This window comes from Microtus oregoni, unplaced genomic scaffold (assembly GCF_018167655.1).
Source record: "Microtus oregoni isolate MIOR12 unplaced genomic scaffold, Mior012 000031F_ref0000149, whole genome shotgun sequence".
Lineage (NCBI taxonomy): Eukaryota > Metazoa > Chordata > Mammalia > Rodentia > Cricetidae > Microtus > Microtus oregoni.
In genome coordinates, this window is record NW_024543090.1 from 19688688 (window position 1) to 19705252 (window position 16565).

Sequence of the window (16565 nt, forward strand, 5' to 3'; positions counted from 1 at the left end):
CCGCGCCGGCTGAGCCCGGTAGCCCTGCCGTGCACCACTGCTACCTCGGCTAGGCCGCTGTGCCTGCCCCGGCCGCCATGGCTGGGGGCCGCGGGGCCTCTGGACGCGGCCGGGCTGAGCCGCAGGAGAGCTATTCGCAGCGACAGGACCTTGAGCTGCAGGCCCTGGAGGCCATTTACGGCTCGGACTTCCAGGATCTGCGTCCGGATGCGCACCAACCGGTAGGAACGTGGCTAGTCTGGCCTGCTCCAGACTTCCCAGGCCCGGCGTTCTCCATTCTAGGGACCCAGCCAGACGCCACTAGATTGGGGCGACCACTTAGAGCCTGCAGACTTTTCATTTGTCCATTTCCACCACCCTCTATTTCTGCCCCTGCATCGCCGCTTGTCTCCAGAGGCAGCACCTGGGTTAAATTCTCTTTCCTCCAAGTCAGCTCCTCTCTCTGCCCTGCCTCTTATTCTTGTCGTCCCCTAACAACCCTGATTTCTTCCCCACCCCTCTCTCGCCCAGGCCCTCGAGGTCGGTTTACCGCCACACCTTCATAGTCACTCACGGCTACTTTGTGCTGGGGATGCTTAGGGGGCTTGGGTCCAGGCCTTGTGCAAACAGACTCCCGGGTCACACTATGTAAATCCGGTGTGGAAGAACTTTCTGTACCTTTCCTCTGAAGCGTTTGAGGAAGAAGGCATTTATTGCCTCTGTAATGCAGTGCTTACCGAGTCCGTTTTATTTAGAATATTCCTTCCCTTTTCGTGTGGAACTTGAGCTGGGGACAGTGACAGTTTCTCCCTATCCTTGAATAGTTTATCTGCCGAAAATGTTCCTGCATATTGCCATTTTGGAATTACCCTCTGTCTGCCTGAATTCTGTAACTCACAGTATCTGCCTTACCTCTCTACTTAGCATTCCTTTATGAAATAGTCTTTCCTGGAGTTGTCATGGCCAAGATTCTTCCATTAATCAATACGCTTTTTCATTAAATAACCAACGATTTAGACGCTGGAAACAGAGCCTCAGACAAAATACGCACAAAACCCCTGCTGCCTGCGGGGAGCTTACTTTTCTAGATCTTTTAAGAGTTATTTGTAACTTCACATACAGTTTATACACGATCTTGGTAAACAGTGAAGATAACCTATAGGTCATCTGGCTACTTTTCCGTTTCCAGAGAACCAGGAAGTGGGACCTAAGCCGCCAGAATAGTGCTATAGAATGTGCAGGCCACTCAGGTTGGGCCGGCTGATTTTGCTTTAGCTTTTTCTGCTCCCAAGGTGCAGGAAAATGGAATGGAAACCAGCGGCTGCTGTTTGGTAATGATACTGATAATCCTAAGAATTTACAGCTGGTGGCCTTAATAGCCAAGAAGACTACACACAGAAGCCAAATGTAAAGGCAGCTGGAGGTAGTCAGTAATGCTCTCTGACCTGGATCACGAGGAATATAGCCAACACTTTCTTTCATAAGCCTCTCAGGCAAGTAAGTGATGCTCAGGCTGATGAATCAGAAGCCACTCTTGAACAAGCCCTCTTTACCACCTGCTACTTGACCGTCTTCAGGGAAAGGTTATTCAGGTTCACAATTCTGAATCCAGAACCCTTGAGGCCTAGTGGAACATTCCTGGGTGCCTGCTCCACCTCCCAATAGGCCTTGGGGGTGGGGGAGGGGCGGGGGCGTGTCCAAAATTTAAACCCGCTGAAATGTATGAGTATGCAAACTTCAGCCTGTACAGAAGAAGGACAGTTAATTGCCTCTTCTCATTCCAGGCAAAATTTACTGCCAATAAATTCAGATCAGGTGTTTTTTGTTTTTTAACTTTTGTGGAATATGTCATGGATTAAATTTCAAGTTTGAAGTTTATTGTTCATATAGATAGCAACCACTTTAGAGTGTATCAAAAAGTAATTTACATATTGAAAAGTTTAGATACCAGTCATTTAAGATATATTTTATAATTCAAGGATATCTAAAAAGTATTACTTGCTTATCTTGTTTAGCTTTCTGTGTCAGCAAAGGGTCCGCTCAATCATCACTTGGCTTGGTAGGCATGGCGATCCCTCCTTGCCTCTGTCTGGGTCCTCTGGTTTGAATGAGTGTGCTGTCTCTTTGGCCTTCATCAACATTGAAGGGGTCACACTTTTCAACTTACCATAAGTGACTGAAACTTGTCCTGTTGTAATTTTTATTTCTTTGGTTAGAAATCATGTCAGCTACCTTGGTTTGTAAGTCACTATTTTTCCTTTCCTCTGAACTGTTCATATTTGTTAATTTATTTTTCTACGTAATGTCTATTTTCTTAATCAGTGATTAAAGGGTAGACATATTTTAGGGAAATTAATGTTTGTGGTAACATGCTACAAAAATTTCCTCTTAATTAAGCATAGACTTGTTTATATAATTTATGTAATTAAAACTTTAACAGAATCAAAATGAACTCCTTACCTTATGAGCCACCTGGATATTGTATCCTTCCCCCCTCGAGAAAGTGCTTCCCCCTCTGAGGTAGGGTGATTGCCCACCGTGCCCTAAATTTGTTCCTCATTCCCAAGAAACAGAGAAAAAAAGAAGGAAAACATTCCCTTGCTTCAGGGTTAGATGAATTATCCAACGTTTTTGATTATTTCATGACTTCATTTAAAAAAAAAAACCTTCCATCAGATAAATATAAAAACAGCTTACAGGTTTTTTGTTGTTGTTGTTGTTTTGGTTTTTCGAGACAGGGTTTCTCTGTAGCTTTGGTGCCCGTCCCGGAACTAGCTCTTGTAGACCCGGCCAGGTAGACCTGGCTGGCCTCAAACTCCCAGAGATCCGCCTGCCTCTGCCTCCTGAGTGCTGGGATTAAAGGCGTGCGCCACCACCGCCTGGCTATCTTACAGCTTTTTTAAAGAAGCTCCATCTTCACGGGGGTCTAGATCACATTGTTCATGTGCCATCCAGTCTCACAATCTGAGAAATGGTTGAATTTTCCAGATTTTTCTGCTGTCAGCTGAAGTGTTGCCTTCCAGCCCCCAGACTGCTGGTTTCACAGAACACCTGCTTGTAGGTTGCTACCCTCCCATTCCCGAGCTAGATACAAAACTTTCCACAGTTGCCACTGGCCGTTCTCAAATGTCGCTACATCTGTTCCTTGCCACTATCTCTTTAATTCTTTTTTAACACCGTTACAACATTGCTTTAAACTATTGTAGATGTAGTGTTTAATGCTGTTGCCCATTCACTGTATGGAATTTTCAATCTAAACGTTCAAATGGGGTTGCCTTCACTTTCTGCTGCTATAACGTACTACTACAGATTGTAAACTCTGTAACAACAAACAAAACAAAACCCAAACAGTCCTGGGATATGGGAAGTCAAAACTCAGGGCCTTGCGGCATCACAAATGGCAGAAGGCATGGCAAGGCAAAGGAAGGCAAACATGTATGCTGTGCCTGTCGTTGTCATCTTATAAAGCTACTGATCCCATCATGGCGGTGCCACCTCAACTATCATCGGAATATAAGAATAAATTGATTTTTCGTATACGTGAACTTTTGAAGGGCACATGGGACCATAGCACCATGTCCAATCCTGTTCGAATTTCTACTGGAACAGTACATATGTTCACGGAGAATCTGAATGTTGTAATGTTAGTTCAAAATAGAATTGAAGATCATATGAAATATTAAAGAATCTAATGTTTGGGCTGGAGAAATGGCTCAGCAGTTAAGAGCACTGACTGCTCTTCCAGAGGACACGGGTTCAATTCCCAGCACCCACATTGCAGCTCACAACTGTCTGAAAATCCAGTTCCAGGGGATCTGACACCTTCACACCAATGCACATAAAATAAAAATAAATAAATCATAAAAAAATTAAAAAAAAAGAATCTAATGTTTGCTTTTGTAATTTTCACTAGCTTGACTACAGGCAAATATTTGAGAAAAGAGGATGAATTTGGTGACTATACTGAATATTCATTGGTAGAGATGGAGGAATGAGGGAAATAAATATTTAAGGCATTTTATATAAATCTAGAGGAATGTCATCTAATTCCATTACCTGAGCACTTGCAGTTGGTATCTTTCTGGCTGTTACTGTCTTCATTTTTTTCCTGATGTGACGTATGAGTGTGTGCGCATGCACACATGTATTTGCAGTACTTATACTGTACCCCAATACATATTGAGGCCAGAGGAGGATACCAGATGTCTTTATTACTTTCTACTTGTTTTTTTTTTTATTTTCCTTTTAAAAAAAAAAAAACTGAGACAGGATCTCTCATTGTACCTAAGTTCACCATCGTAGGCTGGCTCCCAGGATCCACCTACCTCTGCCCTCCAATGCTAGGGTTGTAGGCACATACAGACATGTAGATCGGGTTAGGTTTTATGTGGGAATTTAAACTCAGGTCCTCTTGCTAATACAGAAAGTGTTTTTACCCAGCGAGCCGTCGTCCCAGTCCACTGTCTCCATTTTGGGTTCTGCACAGACTTAACAAGCAGATTACCCAGTGTTATAATGTCCTCTTTGTAAAGTGTTGCTGCCTTTTAATCCACTGCTGTCATCAGCCACTGCAACTCCAGCCGCGGCAGCCAAACTTATCTAACTCTCGTCCCTCTAAGGAACTCAAGATTCAAATGTTGGCGGTGGAATTCTGCTCCTCGGAGAGGCTGAATAGTAAGTAGCTCACTGCCTCTCCTCGCCCCTTCTTAAAAACCCTTCTGCACCTGGCTTCTCCCTACCACTTCCTGTCAGCTAGATGCTGACTCAGCCTCCTGACCGCAGGTGAATTTTACTTGGTCAAACACATTTTTGCATCATTAGACAAATATTCGAGAGCATAAACAGAGTAACACACCTTAAAATAATATTCTACAACAGTGTTCTGTGTTCCTAAGAGTTCAGATGTTGGCTGCTTTGTTTCTTGAAGAGCTAGGAGGTTGGCTGGCTGTTTGTCTGTGAGTTCCACACAAGCATGGCCTCTCCTGAGAAAGAACTGAATTTCTATTTCTTGCTTGAGTCTACTTAGATGTTTTGCTAAAAGAACAGTATCCAACTATAGTCACTTTAAGAAATATGTTTAGCTCATATTCTGTTATGATGACTCATGACCTCTCTCAACTACTTTCTCCTTGGTTCTGTACACCAGAATGGTCTCAAACTTGTGATCCTTCTGCTGCCGCCCCAAGTGCTGGAATTAGAGGTGTGTACCACCACGTCTGACCTCAGGTCTTCTTGTTGTACCACCTTTATATCACTAATATTTTTCAGTACTCAAAATATTTTTGTGCATTTTTTAAAAATTCCTCATTTTATTATTTTATGTGTATAAGTGTTTTCCCAAATGTGTGTCTGTGTACCACATGTGTGTTTAATACCCAAGGAGGTCAGAAGGGGGTGTCATATCCCATCAAACTGGAGCTACAGACCAGCCATGTGGGTGCTGGGAATCTAACCCAGTCCCTTTGCAAACTTAACAGTCCATATAGTTGTTAAATACGTTTCTTAAATTTATTTTACAACCCGACCGCTGTTTCTCCTCCTTCCTCTTCTTCCAGTTCATCCACCACCACCTTCCCTCTGCACCACCCCACATTCGCTCCTCCTCCATTTCTGTTCAGAGGAGGGCCTCTCCCGCGGATATCAACAGAGCATGGTACATCAAGTTGAAGGCTGGAAGAGACAACCCAGAATGAGAAAAGGGGTCCCAAAGCCAGCAAAAGAGTCAGACTCTGTTAGGAGCTCCACAAGAGGACCAAGCTACACAACTGTCTCATATATACAGAGGGCCTAGGTCAGCCCTGTGCAGTCTCCCTGGTTGTGGGTTCAGTCTCTGAGCCCCTATGAGCCCAGGTTAATTGATTCTGTGGGTTTTCTTGTTCTGTCCTTGACCTCTCTGACTTCCTTCCTCCCTGCTTCCGCAGGATTCCCCAGGCTCCACCTAACGTCTGCTGTGGGTCTGCATCTGTTTCCATCAGTTGCTGGGTGAAGCATCTCTGATGATAACTGGGCTAGGCACCGATCTGTGAGTGTGGCAGAATATCATTAGGACTCATTTCATTATGTTTGTTGTTGTTTGGTTGTCTATCCTAGGTCTCTGGGTCATCCAGCCTCGGGGTCCTGGCCCTGCAGGCAGTGCCGGGGGTAAGCTCCCTCTCAGGGCATGGGTCTCCACCTGGACCAGTCATGGGTGGGCCTGGGCCACTCCCACGATTTCTGTGCCACCCACGCCCCAGCATATATTATAGGCAGGACAGATTGTATGTGGAAGGTTTTGTGGCTGAGGTGGTGTCCTAGTCCCTCCCTTGGAAGTCTTATCTAGTGTGCAGCCTTCCTGCCTCAGTGTCCCCGATGATGGGATTAATGGTTCAAGCCACGTTTCTTGGCTCTGCCTTGGGCATTAAAATACCATATTCTGGGATGGGAGGGCCAAAATTTGGAATCTACAGGCTTGGTGATTGCCAGTGATCCCAATACTTAAGAGACAGAGATAGGATCCCTGGGGAAAGCTGAGCATCCTGTCCAGATGAAAGTGGCAGTCTTTGGGTTCAGGAGACCCAGCCTCAATGAATAAAGTAAGAGCGATCAAGGAAGATTCCCTGGCGTCGACTTCAGGCTCTGTGTGCATGTGTATACAGTGAGTGTGCTCTTCTACATACATGGCGCCCCTGCACACACTTGCAGAAACATCTGTATTCTGTATTGTTCTAAAGTAACCTATGTTCAGGGAAAATAATTTCTTAACAGAATGTTAACAGGTGATGGTAATGTCTTTCCAACTCTTACGTCCAGTGAGACAGTAGTGAGTTGGTGTCAAAAGTCAAAAGCACAGGTAAAATTTTGACTAGCTTTCTCTCTGTGTGTTGATCTCAAAAATTGAGCTAAATAACCTAATTTTGACAGACTGTTGTCAGAAAATAAAATATTGACAAAGTCTGGTTGGTTAAGACCTAGAATAAGCTCTAGCAGATGGTTGTAGAAAGAGTAACCTTGGCTAAAAAATGGGCTGTAAATTGGTAACTGTAGAAACTTCATGGCAAGTACAAGGGTCTATTATATCATTATCTTTTCGTTCATTTGGTTTTCGCTGATTGTTAAAGTTTTCATTTAAAATCATTTTTTTTTTAAAAAAAAAATGAGGCTATTTGGGGCTCAGAGTGCTTTCTGCTCTTCCAGAGGACCCGAGTTTCCCAGCTCATGACTGCTTGCAACTCCAAGAGAATCCAGGACCCTTCTTTGGCTTCTTTGGGTACCTGTGGCATATGTTCACAGAAACACACACATAGCACACACTAATTTAAAAAAATAACGATAATTTTGAAATAGGCTATTTAAGGAGAATGATCAAGGTATCAGATTTTCATGTCGTTTCTAGCAACAAAATATCTCCTATGTGGAATTCTCTTGGCACATTCAGCCACAATGTTGGCCTGCTGTGACTGAAGAGGGAGCAGAAGGCCCTGCATATAGTGGCTCCTCTCCCCCTTCTGGCTCCTCCCCCACTTTTTGTATCCTGACTGCTGAACATCCTGGCTGCCTTGCTTGTGTCTAGGATCCTCACTGTGCCAGCCTGCTCTTCTACACTGTCCCATCAACATTCTCACATGCTTTAGCATTCCTTTCCTCTCTTTAAATCAGAACAAAATCCCTCCTCATTTTCATGCCCTCTCCATCTCTCCCAGCCACTCCCACCCACCCACCTCTGGCCCTGTTCCATGTCCCCCATAACACTCAAACCTTGAAGGAGCCATCTGGATTTGCACTGCCCTCTCGCTCACCTCGCTGTCATTCCTCAGCACATGCTGTGTGAGGGACCTGTAGTACTGATCTTGTCAAGGTCACAGGCTGTGAGGTCCTCTTGGAACGCATCCTCCACCACCTCAGGGAACAACTGGGATAAGACCCTTTCCTTTGTCTCTTCCGTAGCCAGAGCTCTATTAGCTTGATCTCAAATGCATTTTCTCTTCCCTTTTCCCTTTCCCACATTCTCTCCCTCTGGGCATCCTACCCTGGCTGAACTGTTAGAATCATTTCTTGTTGGTCTGAAATTCACAGTCGTGGGGATATAACCCTGGCCCTTATACATTGCTGGTCAAACTGTTAGTTTTTTATTTCTGCTTTTTATTTCTTACCCATTCATTCCTTACTCAGCAACCAATGGGGTCTTTTAAAGTATCTTACCATTGATTGCCGTCTTTAAATCCTGCCAGGTTTGTTACCTGGCTGACAAAGCCCTGTGTGACCCATCCATTTCCCATCATGCCTGCTTTGTTTGGTCTCCTTTCTCGCCTGTGCCCAGGCATACTGGCCTCCTTTTGGCCTCTGGGGACACTCATCTCTGCCAGTCTCAGCTTACTTACCTAAGCATTGCCAGTGACATCTGAGCATGTTCCCTTGCACCTCAAACACTGTTCAGTAGCTGCTCATCTGTCCTGTGTGTATCTACTGATGGGGCCAGGTCTGCACAAGTTCCCCTCCAGCCTCTGGCCTGCAGGCCAGTACTAGCACGGAGTTCATACCCAGTGCCATCCAACAGTGAAGCCACTCGGTTTGGTTTTTTTTTTTCTTTTTTCATTCAATCCTTTGATACCTCTGAAAGGGGAAATACATTTCTTCTAACGTGAGTTTTGTTTTCAAACTGTGCTTTTGGAAATCTGACCCAACACCTGTGTAATGATCATTACTTACATAACTCAGGAGTAGAACTTTTCAGCTAAGGCGATTGCTATCTTCCCTGTTAAGATCAGTTGGTTCAAGCCTGGCAGTGGTGGTGCACACCTTTAATCTTAGAACTCGAGAGGTAAAGACAGGGGGATTTCTGTGAGTTCAAGGCCAGCCTCGTCTACAAAACAAGTACCAGGGTAGCACCACCTGTTCTTCCAGAGGTCCTGAGTTTGTCTACATAGCAGCTCCCAGCCAGCTAGAACTCCAGTGCCGGGGGTATTCCAGCCTCCTCAGGCACCAGGCACAGACATATGCAGGCAAAACAAGCATACACATGAAATAATAAAATTTAAAAGTACTGACTCACCAGGGGGAAAAAAGTCACAGAGAGATGTGTTCTTTTTCTCTTTTAGGTAAAAGAGCCTCCTGAAATCAATTTAGTTCTGTACCCTCAGGGCCTAACTGGTGAAGAAGTGTACGTGCAGGTGGACTTGAGGGTGAAATGCCCCCCAACATACCCAGATGTGTGAGTACCTTTATAAGTAGCTTTGACAACATCGAAACATTACAGTTAAGGAGAATTTTCTATTTCCTTCTGTCTTCCATGTAAACTTTCATTTCCTGTCATCTGTATCTCAGCACTACATCAGCCCTAGACATTCTCCCAAGAGCTGTCTTACGTCTGCTCCTTACAGATACTAGGATTTACTCATTGGCTACCTTATTGCTTTTGCCATCCTAATGCTTATTTAATTCTTTGTCATTTAGAAAGAAGGAAGATTTAGATGCATAGGATAGAGGTGTGGCGAGCATTTAAAGTGCCCCCGCCATAGCTATTGGAAATAATGTGGCTTGCAGCTGCCTGGCCTTTTATTGCCTGGAGTAAAGGAAGGGATGTTGAAGCCTCTGTTTCTCTCAGTGGAGCAGCGTGAGCCTGACCAGCTGGTCCAGGGCTGTCCCTGTGTTCCAGGACTGTCCTATAGACCTTGACTATCCCTGCTCCTCCCCGCTAGTGCCAAGAGTATTCTCCAGTGGTAGAGGCAGCTGTAAACACCCAGGCAGGTGCTATCCCACTGGGCTCCTCCGTAAAGTTCCCCAGATCCCCTGCGTTGGCTGGGACGGTGGCAAACAGTTCTAACTTACCATGCGTGACATGTGAGGGGTCTTGAGGAGAGTGGCAATTGAAAGGCAGAGCTACCTTCCACAGTGGGTGGCACATGAGTGGAGGCTATGATTTTAAGATGTGATCAGATCTGAGCTTCCTGATGTCAATAACTTGTGTGCTTCCAACAGTGTTGAGAGAGCATGCATAGTAGACATGTAATAGGCTAATTCCTAAGAAAAGTACGTTTATGAAATAAAACTAAGACAGTGGCTTTCTGGGTTTTTTGTGTTTCTTTTTCTTTCTTTCTTTTCCTTTTTTGGTTTTTTGAGACAGGGTTTCTCTGTAGCCTTGGAGCCTGTCCTGGAACTCACTCTGTAGACCAGGCTCACCTTTTTAACTCACAAAGATCCACCTGTCCCTGCCTCCCGAGTGCTGGGATTAAAGGCGTGCGCCACCACTGCCCAGCTTTTTTTCAAGGTGTGGTATACCTGGTACTGACACTATGTTAGTACAGACTGCTTAGATCAAGGGCTCACTTTCTCAAGACAGTTCTTGCTTAAATGTCAAGTACAGGCACCCATGCTTCTGACTGGTTGTAAATGTAGGGATTCCCACAAACCCTTCAGATTTGATAATTTGCTAGATTGACTCACAGAATTCAAGAAAACTGATTTTCTGGTTTGTTATAAAAGATCTCATTTAAACAGCTACACAGGACAGAGTGGGGAAGGGCATGGACCTGCGTGTCCTCTCCAGGCCACCGTCCATATGCTCAGCAGCTCGCTGTATCCTTGTACCCTGCTGCTGCTGTTCCTGGGAGTGGGAGAGGTTTTGCTCTACAGGAATGACTCAGCAGTGATTAAGTCATTGTCTCCAACAGCACCCTTCTCATAGAGGTCTGGGGTATGGTTGGAATACCTCAAGTCCCACAGTCATGGCTTGAGCTGTCTGTGACCACCTCCATCCTGACACTGTGCAGGCATCCAACAAGAGTTGGCCTCACCTCATAAACTGTGGTCTGGTTGAAAAGGGTCTGTGACAAAGAATGTAAGATGCTCCCTTGAGCTATGCCACTCAGGGAATTCCAAGGGTAATGGGGCCTCTGAGCCAGAAGCTGTGGCCAAAGATTGCTGGTAACATATTCTTCATTGTACCATAGACTCAAGCAAATGTTTGTTCTTGAAAAGTCAACATGAAAAGCCCAGATACGTGAGTACTAAAATGTTAATTATAGCATAATTATTTAAAGTAAATAGACTAGTGCCAGGCAGAAGGCTCATGCCTAAGATCCCAGTATTTGAAAGGCTGAGTCTGGAAGACCATTAGTTCGAGGCCACAAAAGAACACGAGAGCAGTTTCTTGCCTGGGAGCTACTGATATGTTTAAGTGGAAGATCTTTGTTAGTTGAACAATCCTTTGCATGATGGGAAGTTGAGTTGTAATCCTGACTTGTCTGTCGAACAACCCATTCCTGGCTTGTGAAAACCAAAAAGTCTCCAGATATTGACAAATGTTTCCCGGGAAACTAAAACTACCCTGCTTGAAAAGCTCCTAGCTCCAAAGAACTATTCAGATAGTTATATATCCATTCGATACAAGGATGGGATGACTTTTAAAACAACATAGAAATGCTTAGAGCTTAGAATGTTAAAAAGAAATCATATCAACCACCAAAACTATTACTAACATGTCAAGGACATAGAAATTAAAGTTTAATTAGTATAGTATGTAGACAGAAGTTTCTGTCCCACCTGGTCCTTCAGTCATTCAGTCCCAAGCAAGCAAACAGAGGCTTATCTTAATTATAAACGGTTTGGCCTATTGTTCAGGCTTATTACTAACTAGGTCTTTTTTTTTTTTTTTTTTTTTGGTTTTTCGAGACAGGGTTTCTCTGTGGTTTTGGAGCCTGTCCTGGAACTAGCTCTTGTAGACCAGGCTGGCCTCGAACTCACAGAGATCCGCCTGCCTCTGCCTCCCAAGTGCTGGGATTAAAGGCGTGAACCACCACCGCCCGGCTCTAACTAGGTCTTACAACTTAAATTAACCCATAGTTCTTTTCTATGTTTAGCCATGTGACTTGGTATCTTGTCTCAGTAAGGCATTCTCATCTTGCTTCCACTGTGTCTGGCCAGCAACTGTGTCTCTGCCTTTCCTCTTCCCAGGATTCTCCTAGTCTGGTTGCCCAACCTATACTTCCTGCCTGGCTACTGGCCAATCAGCATTTTATTAAACCAATACAAGTGACAAAGCTTTACAGTGTACAAGATCATCATCTCACAGCAATAGTAGTACATGACTGTTTTGTTAGTATTGCTATGTAGATTTTTTTTTGAGACAAGGTTTTGTTTTACTGGCTGACCTAGAACATATTATGCTGATCACCTGGCCTAAAATTCACAGAGATCTTCCCAACTCTGCTTTCCAAGTGCTAGGACTAAAGGTGTGCACTACCACACCTGGCCAAAAAAATTATGTAGGGCAGGAGAGGCTGGAGCTCAGTGATAAGCACACTGGCTGCTCTTCCAGAGGACCAAAGTTGAAGTCCCAGCACCCACATGATGGTTCACTATCTATAAATCTAGTTCTAAGGGATCTGTACTAGCTGGGTTTGTGTTAACTTGGCACAAGTTAGAGTCATCAGAGAGGAAGGAGCCTCAGCTGAGGAGAGGCCTCCATGAGATCCAGCTCTAAGGCATTTTCTTAATTAGTGATCAATGAGGAAGGACCCAGCCCATAAGAAAGCAGGCTGAGCAAGCCATGTGGAGCAAGCCCCCCTCCATGGCCTCTGCATCAGTTCCTACCTCTAGGTTCCTGCCCTGTTTGAGTTCCTGTCCTGGTTTCTTTCGGTGATGCTGAAGTATAAGCCAAATAAACCCTTTCCTTCCGAACTTACTTTTTGATCCTGGTGTTTTGTCACAGTAATAAGAACCCCAACTGATACCCTCTCCTGGCTTTCATGGGTACTGTGGTACACAAGACATACATGCTGGAAAAACAACCCACCATACACATAAAATAAAAATAGATAAATATATTTTTTTAATTATGTAAGCGCCAGGGAGCTAAATCAGTAAAGTGGTTGCCGTGTAAGCACACTGAGTTTGATCCCAGCAGGCTTGTAGAAAGCACACCACCGTGATGGTGTGCATGGCGCTCCCAGTGCTGGTGATCCAGCTGGCCTCGCTAGCCCCTCGTCCTAGTGACAGATTCTGCTCCTAGGGGCAATGCCTAATGTTGACCTCTGTCCTCTGCGTGCACAGGCACACGTGTGCGCATTCACCTGTACATGTGCACCTGCTCAAAGATCACAGAGAAACCATTCTGTGGGGCTTAATTCTGGGGACCAGTCTGGCCCTTTTTAAATACTGTGACATAGGAAAACAGGTTTATGCATGGTAGTCCTTGGTGCCTCCATGAGAGGGACCCTGGGTGTGGTGGGTGGTGTGGACTCAGTACAGTTCGGCATTACTCAGCTTTCTTAAATATAAGCCAGCTCTCCCAGATTTCGTCTGTCCAGGCAGATAATGGCTGCAGCGTCCTGTCCCACAGAGTGGGAATGAAGTGCAGAGAGAAAGCACAGGCAGGGGAATAGTGCTTAAGAAGGCTTCACCAAGGTAAAATGCCAAGAGCCGCTTAGAAATGCCTGACAGGAAGTGGTGACTCATTTTCTCATTGAGAAAACTACGTAAATTCTGTTTAATCCCAGAGAGCTATTAATGGACATATTCTGGTTAGGACTGAAAGGAAACCCTGAGGCTGACTGTGTGATTTCCTTGAGTTTAAAGTATTTTCTCATATGAGCTTTGAGGAACGAAACAGTGAGCAAACCAAGCCTCGTTGGAATAGCCTGGGTTTGTGTGATACACCTGACTGGTGTTCAAGACACACACACACTCAGCAGCATCCCTTCCTTGTTTATAAGTAGAGTGAGGGACAGCCCATCGTGAGATCCTAGATGGACCATGAAGGCTGCACTCACCGGCATGCTTGTGCTTCTTGCTGGAGCCCGAGGATGCGCAGAGCACTAGACTGACTGTGGGTCTAATCAAGGCCAAGAATTACCATACGGAGGAGCCCATTGTCAAGCCACCAGCCAGACAAGGAGCAGGAAAGATATTTTTATATAGAGCATCAGAGGCTGTAATTTTAATGAGTTCATTAAACTGATACCATCTGAGTTGGGAGTCAAGCCTAGTCGTGGAAAGGTGGGGATTTGCCTGGCTGGGACTGTCCCCTTCTCCGTATGGTATAGCACTGTGTCAGCTGGAGTTGTTGGGCTATAGTTGAAGGCCTTTGAGATTACAGGGTACATGGCAGGTCCTGAGGTACTGTGCATGGAGTCCTTAGGTGCTTAGGCTTGGTGGGAACCCGCAGACTTCCTTCTCCAGTAACTCCTTTCTGTGTTGTTTGTTTTCCAGAGTTCCTGAAATAGAGTTAAAGAATGCTAAAGGTCTGTCAAATGAAAGTGTTAATTTGTTAAAATCGCACCTGGAAGAACTGGCCAAAAAGCAATGTGGGGAGGTAAGGCTTGCTAAAGTGGAGCTATGGAAATAATACAGAAAGACCCATCCATCCTCTACCCAGTCTGCCCCAGTGTAACATTTAGAGCTCTAAGTACAGGATTGTAACCACCGTCTGGCAGTGTTGATCAGCCTCCTGCTGGTTCATTGCCTGGAGGGAGGAAGTGCACTTGCTTTCGGGCCTCTGATCACTGTGCCACCTGAACAAGTGGCAGCGCTGGCGCTCATAGCACTCTGCCCAGCTGTCGTGTCTCCAGGCTTTCTGCTTGGGAGAACAGCCATTCCTGTCCTGCAGGCTTAGACACTTTTCAGCCTTATTCATACACATGTTTAGATGTTAGGGAAATGACAGTAAATTTGGGTAGGTCTAAGCCCCCCATACACACACACACACACAAGGAGAGAAGCTTTTTTATTTCTCAAGCAATTCACCTTGATTACAGGTTCGGTGAGCCCTTTCAAAGCTTTTCCTGCTGTGATTGTGCTGCACACCTAATCCAAACACGTCCCAGAGGGAATGCTGGCACGGCAGGTGCAGTCTGGTTGCCTGCTCGTGGTGTTGCCGGGTGGCAGCCCCTCCAGGCCCCGCCCCGGCCATCATCTAACCGGCTATGGTTGTTTTCTGTTTACATGTGTAGGTGATGATATTTGAACTGGCACACCACGTGCAGTCCTTTCTCAGTGAGCATAACAAGCCCCCTCCAAAGTCTTTCCATGAAGAAATGCTGGAGAGGCAGGCTCAGGAGAAGCAGCAGAGGTTGCTAGAGGCCAGGCGGAAGGAGGAGCAGGAGGTAAGAAGTGGCTGTTGGTGCTGGCCCAAGCCTGGAGGCCTGCGGGCGTCCGTGTATCTACTCTGTCTCTGCCTATGAATGTGTCTGTGAGCTTTGCTCAGCATCTGATTGAAGAGATGTGCATTTGTGGGGGAGAAATCCCTACAAGTTCCCTGAGAAACATTCCCCTCCCTAGCCATCCTGCCCTTAGAGCCCCTCTCTGGGCTTTTAAGGAAGAGCGGGGACAAAGAGGTAGGGGTCGTTGTGTGTCCTGTATCTCTAAGTCTGCCAAGCTGTCCAGGAGTCCCCTGGATCTGGAGGCTGTTTTCCCTTGACTGAGAGATGTGCCTAAGGCCCAGTGAGTAGAAGAGCCAGGAGCTGAACTGACATCCCTACTCTTCCTTGAGTATGTCCTGAGAAGAACCCTTTCCTGCCTCTGAAAATCCTTTAAGTTGAAGATGGTTTATTCTCTTGATTTCCTTCTTGATTTTAATTTAAATTGTTTTCTGTTTAGCCAATTGATCAACTTAGTGAGAACTTAAGTGGGTGCAAGTTATAGAAAGAGGCATTTCCCTTACACAGTAAACAGCAATTCCTCATTACGTTATCTGTAGGATTCCTTTGGAGTGTGTTTTCATTGCTGGCCTATGCTAGAGTCTATTGGTAAATTAAGTTCAACTGGTTTTACTTGAGTCTTCATATACTCTCAAGTTTTGTATTTCACTCTGAAGTTTTCTGTTTTGAATGCTTTTAATATTTGACAGGCCAACCTACCCTTCCCTGACCCTTCATCTTCCATAATTTTTCAACCATTTTCCTGACTTCTCATTCTCCAGTTTCCTCTCTTCTCCCTCTCTTACCTCTTTCCTTTTTCCTGAGGCAGGGTCTCACTGTGGAGCAGTGTGGCTGTCACGGTCACCTGCCGGGTCTCACTGTGGAGCAGTGTGGCTCTCACAGTCACGTGCAGGGTCTCACTGTGGAGCAGTGTGGCTGTCACGGTCACCTGCCGGGTCTCACTGTGGAGCAGTGTGGCTGTCACGGTCACGTGCAGGGTCTCACTGTGGAGCAGTGTGGCTGTCACGGTCACCTGCCGGGTCTCACTGTGGAGCAGTGTGGTTATCACGGTCACGTGCCAGGTCTCACTGTGGAGCAGTGTGGCTGTCACGGTCACCTGCCGGGTCCCACTGTGGAGCAGTGTGGCTATCACGGTCACCTGCCGGGTCTCACTGTGGAGCAGTGTGGCTGTCACAGTCACCTGCCGGGTCTCACTGTGGAGCAGTGTGGCTGTCACGGTCATGGGCCTCATACCTGGTTTCACAGTGAACTATGGAATAGTTTCTTCAGATTCAGCAAAACACATACATCCCCCCGCCCCAGAGATTTTGATTGAAATTGGAGGAAATCTGCATATTCATTTAGGAAGAATTGCTATCTTCTGCATACTAGACTTTCTATCTAGGCCCAGGTTTATTTTTATCTCTTGGTAAGAAAGTCTGGTTTTTTTGCTGTAGTATAGCTTTACTACGGTAC

The 16565-nt window shown here is 45.6% G+C and overlaps 1 protein-coding gene across 1 annotated transcript in view; it reads left to right on the forward strand.

The window, feature by feature from the left end:
- The window catches only part of Eif2ak4 (eukaryotic translation initiation factor 2 alpha kinase 4), an 86965-nt gene continuing 70400 nt past the window's right edge, over positions 1-16565 (forward strand). The window contains exons 1-4 of the mRNA XM_041678810.1: positions 1-221; positions 9054-9166; positions 14164-14266; positions 14904-15056. Coding sequence (XP_041534744.1) covers positions 78-221; positions 9054-9166; positions 14164-14266; positions 14904-15056 — 513 coding nt within the window. The 5' untranslated portion in view covers positions 1-77. The remainder of the gene's footprint in view (positions 222-9053; positions 9167-14163; positions 14267-14903; positions 15057-16565) is intronic.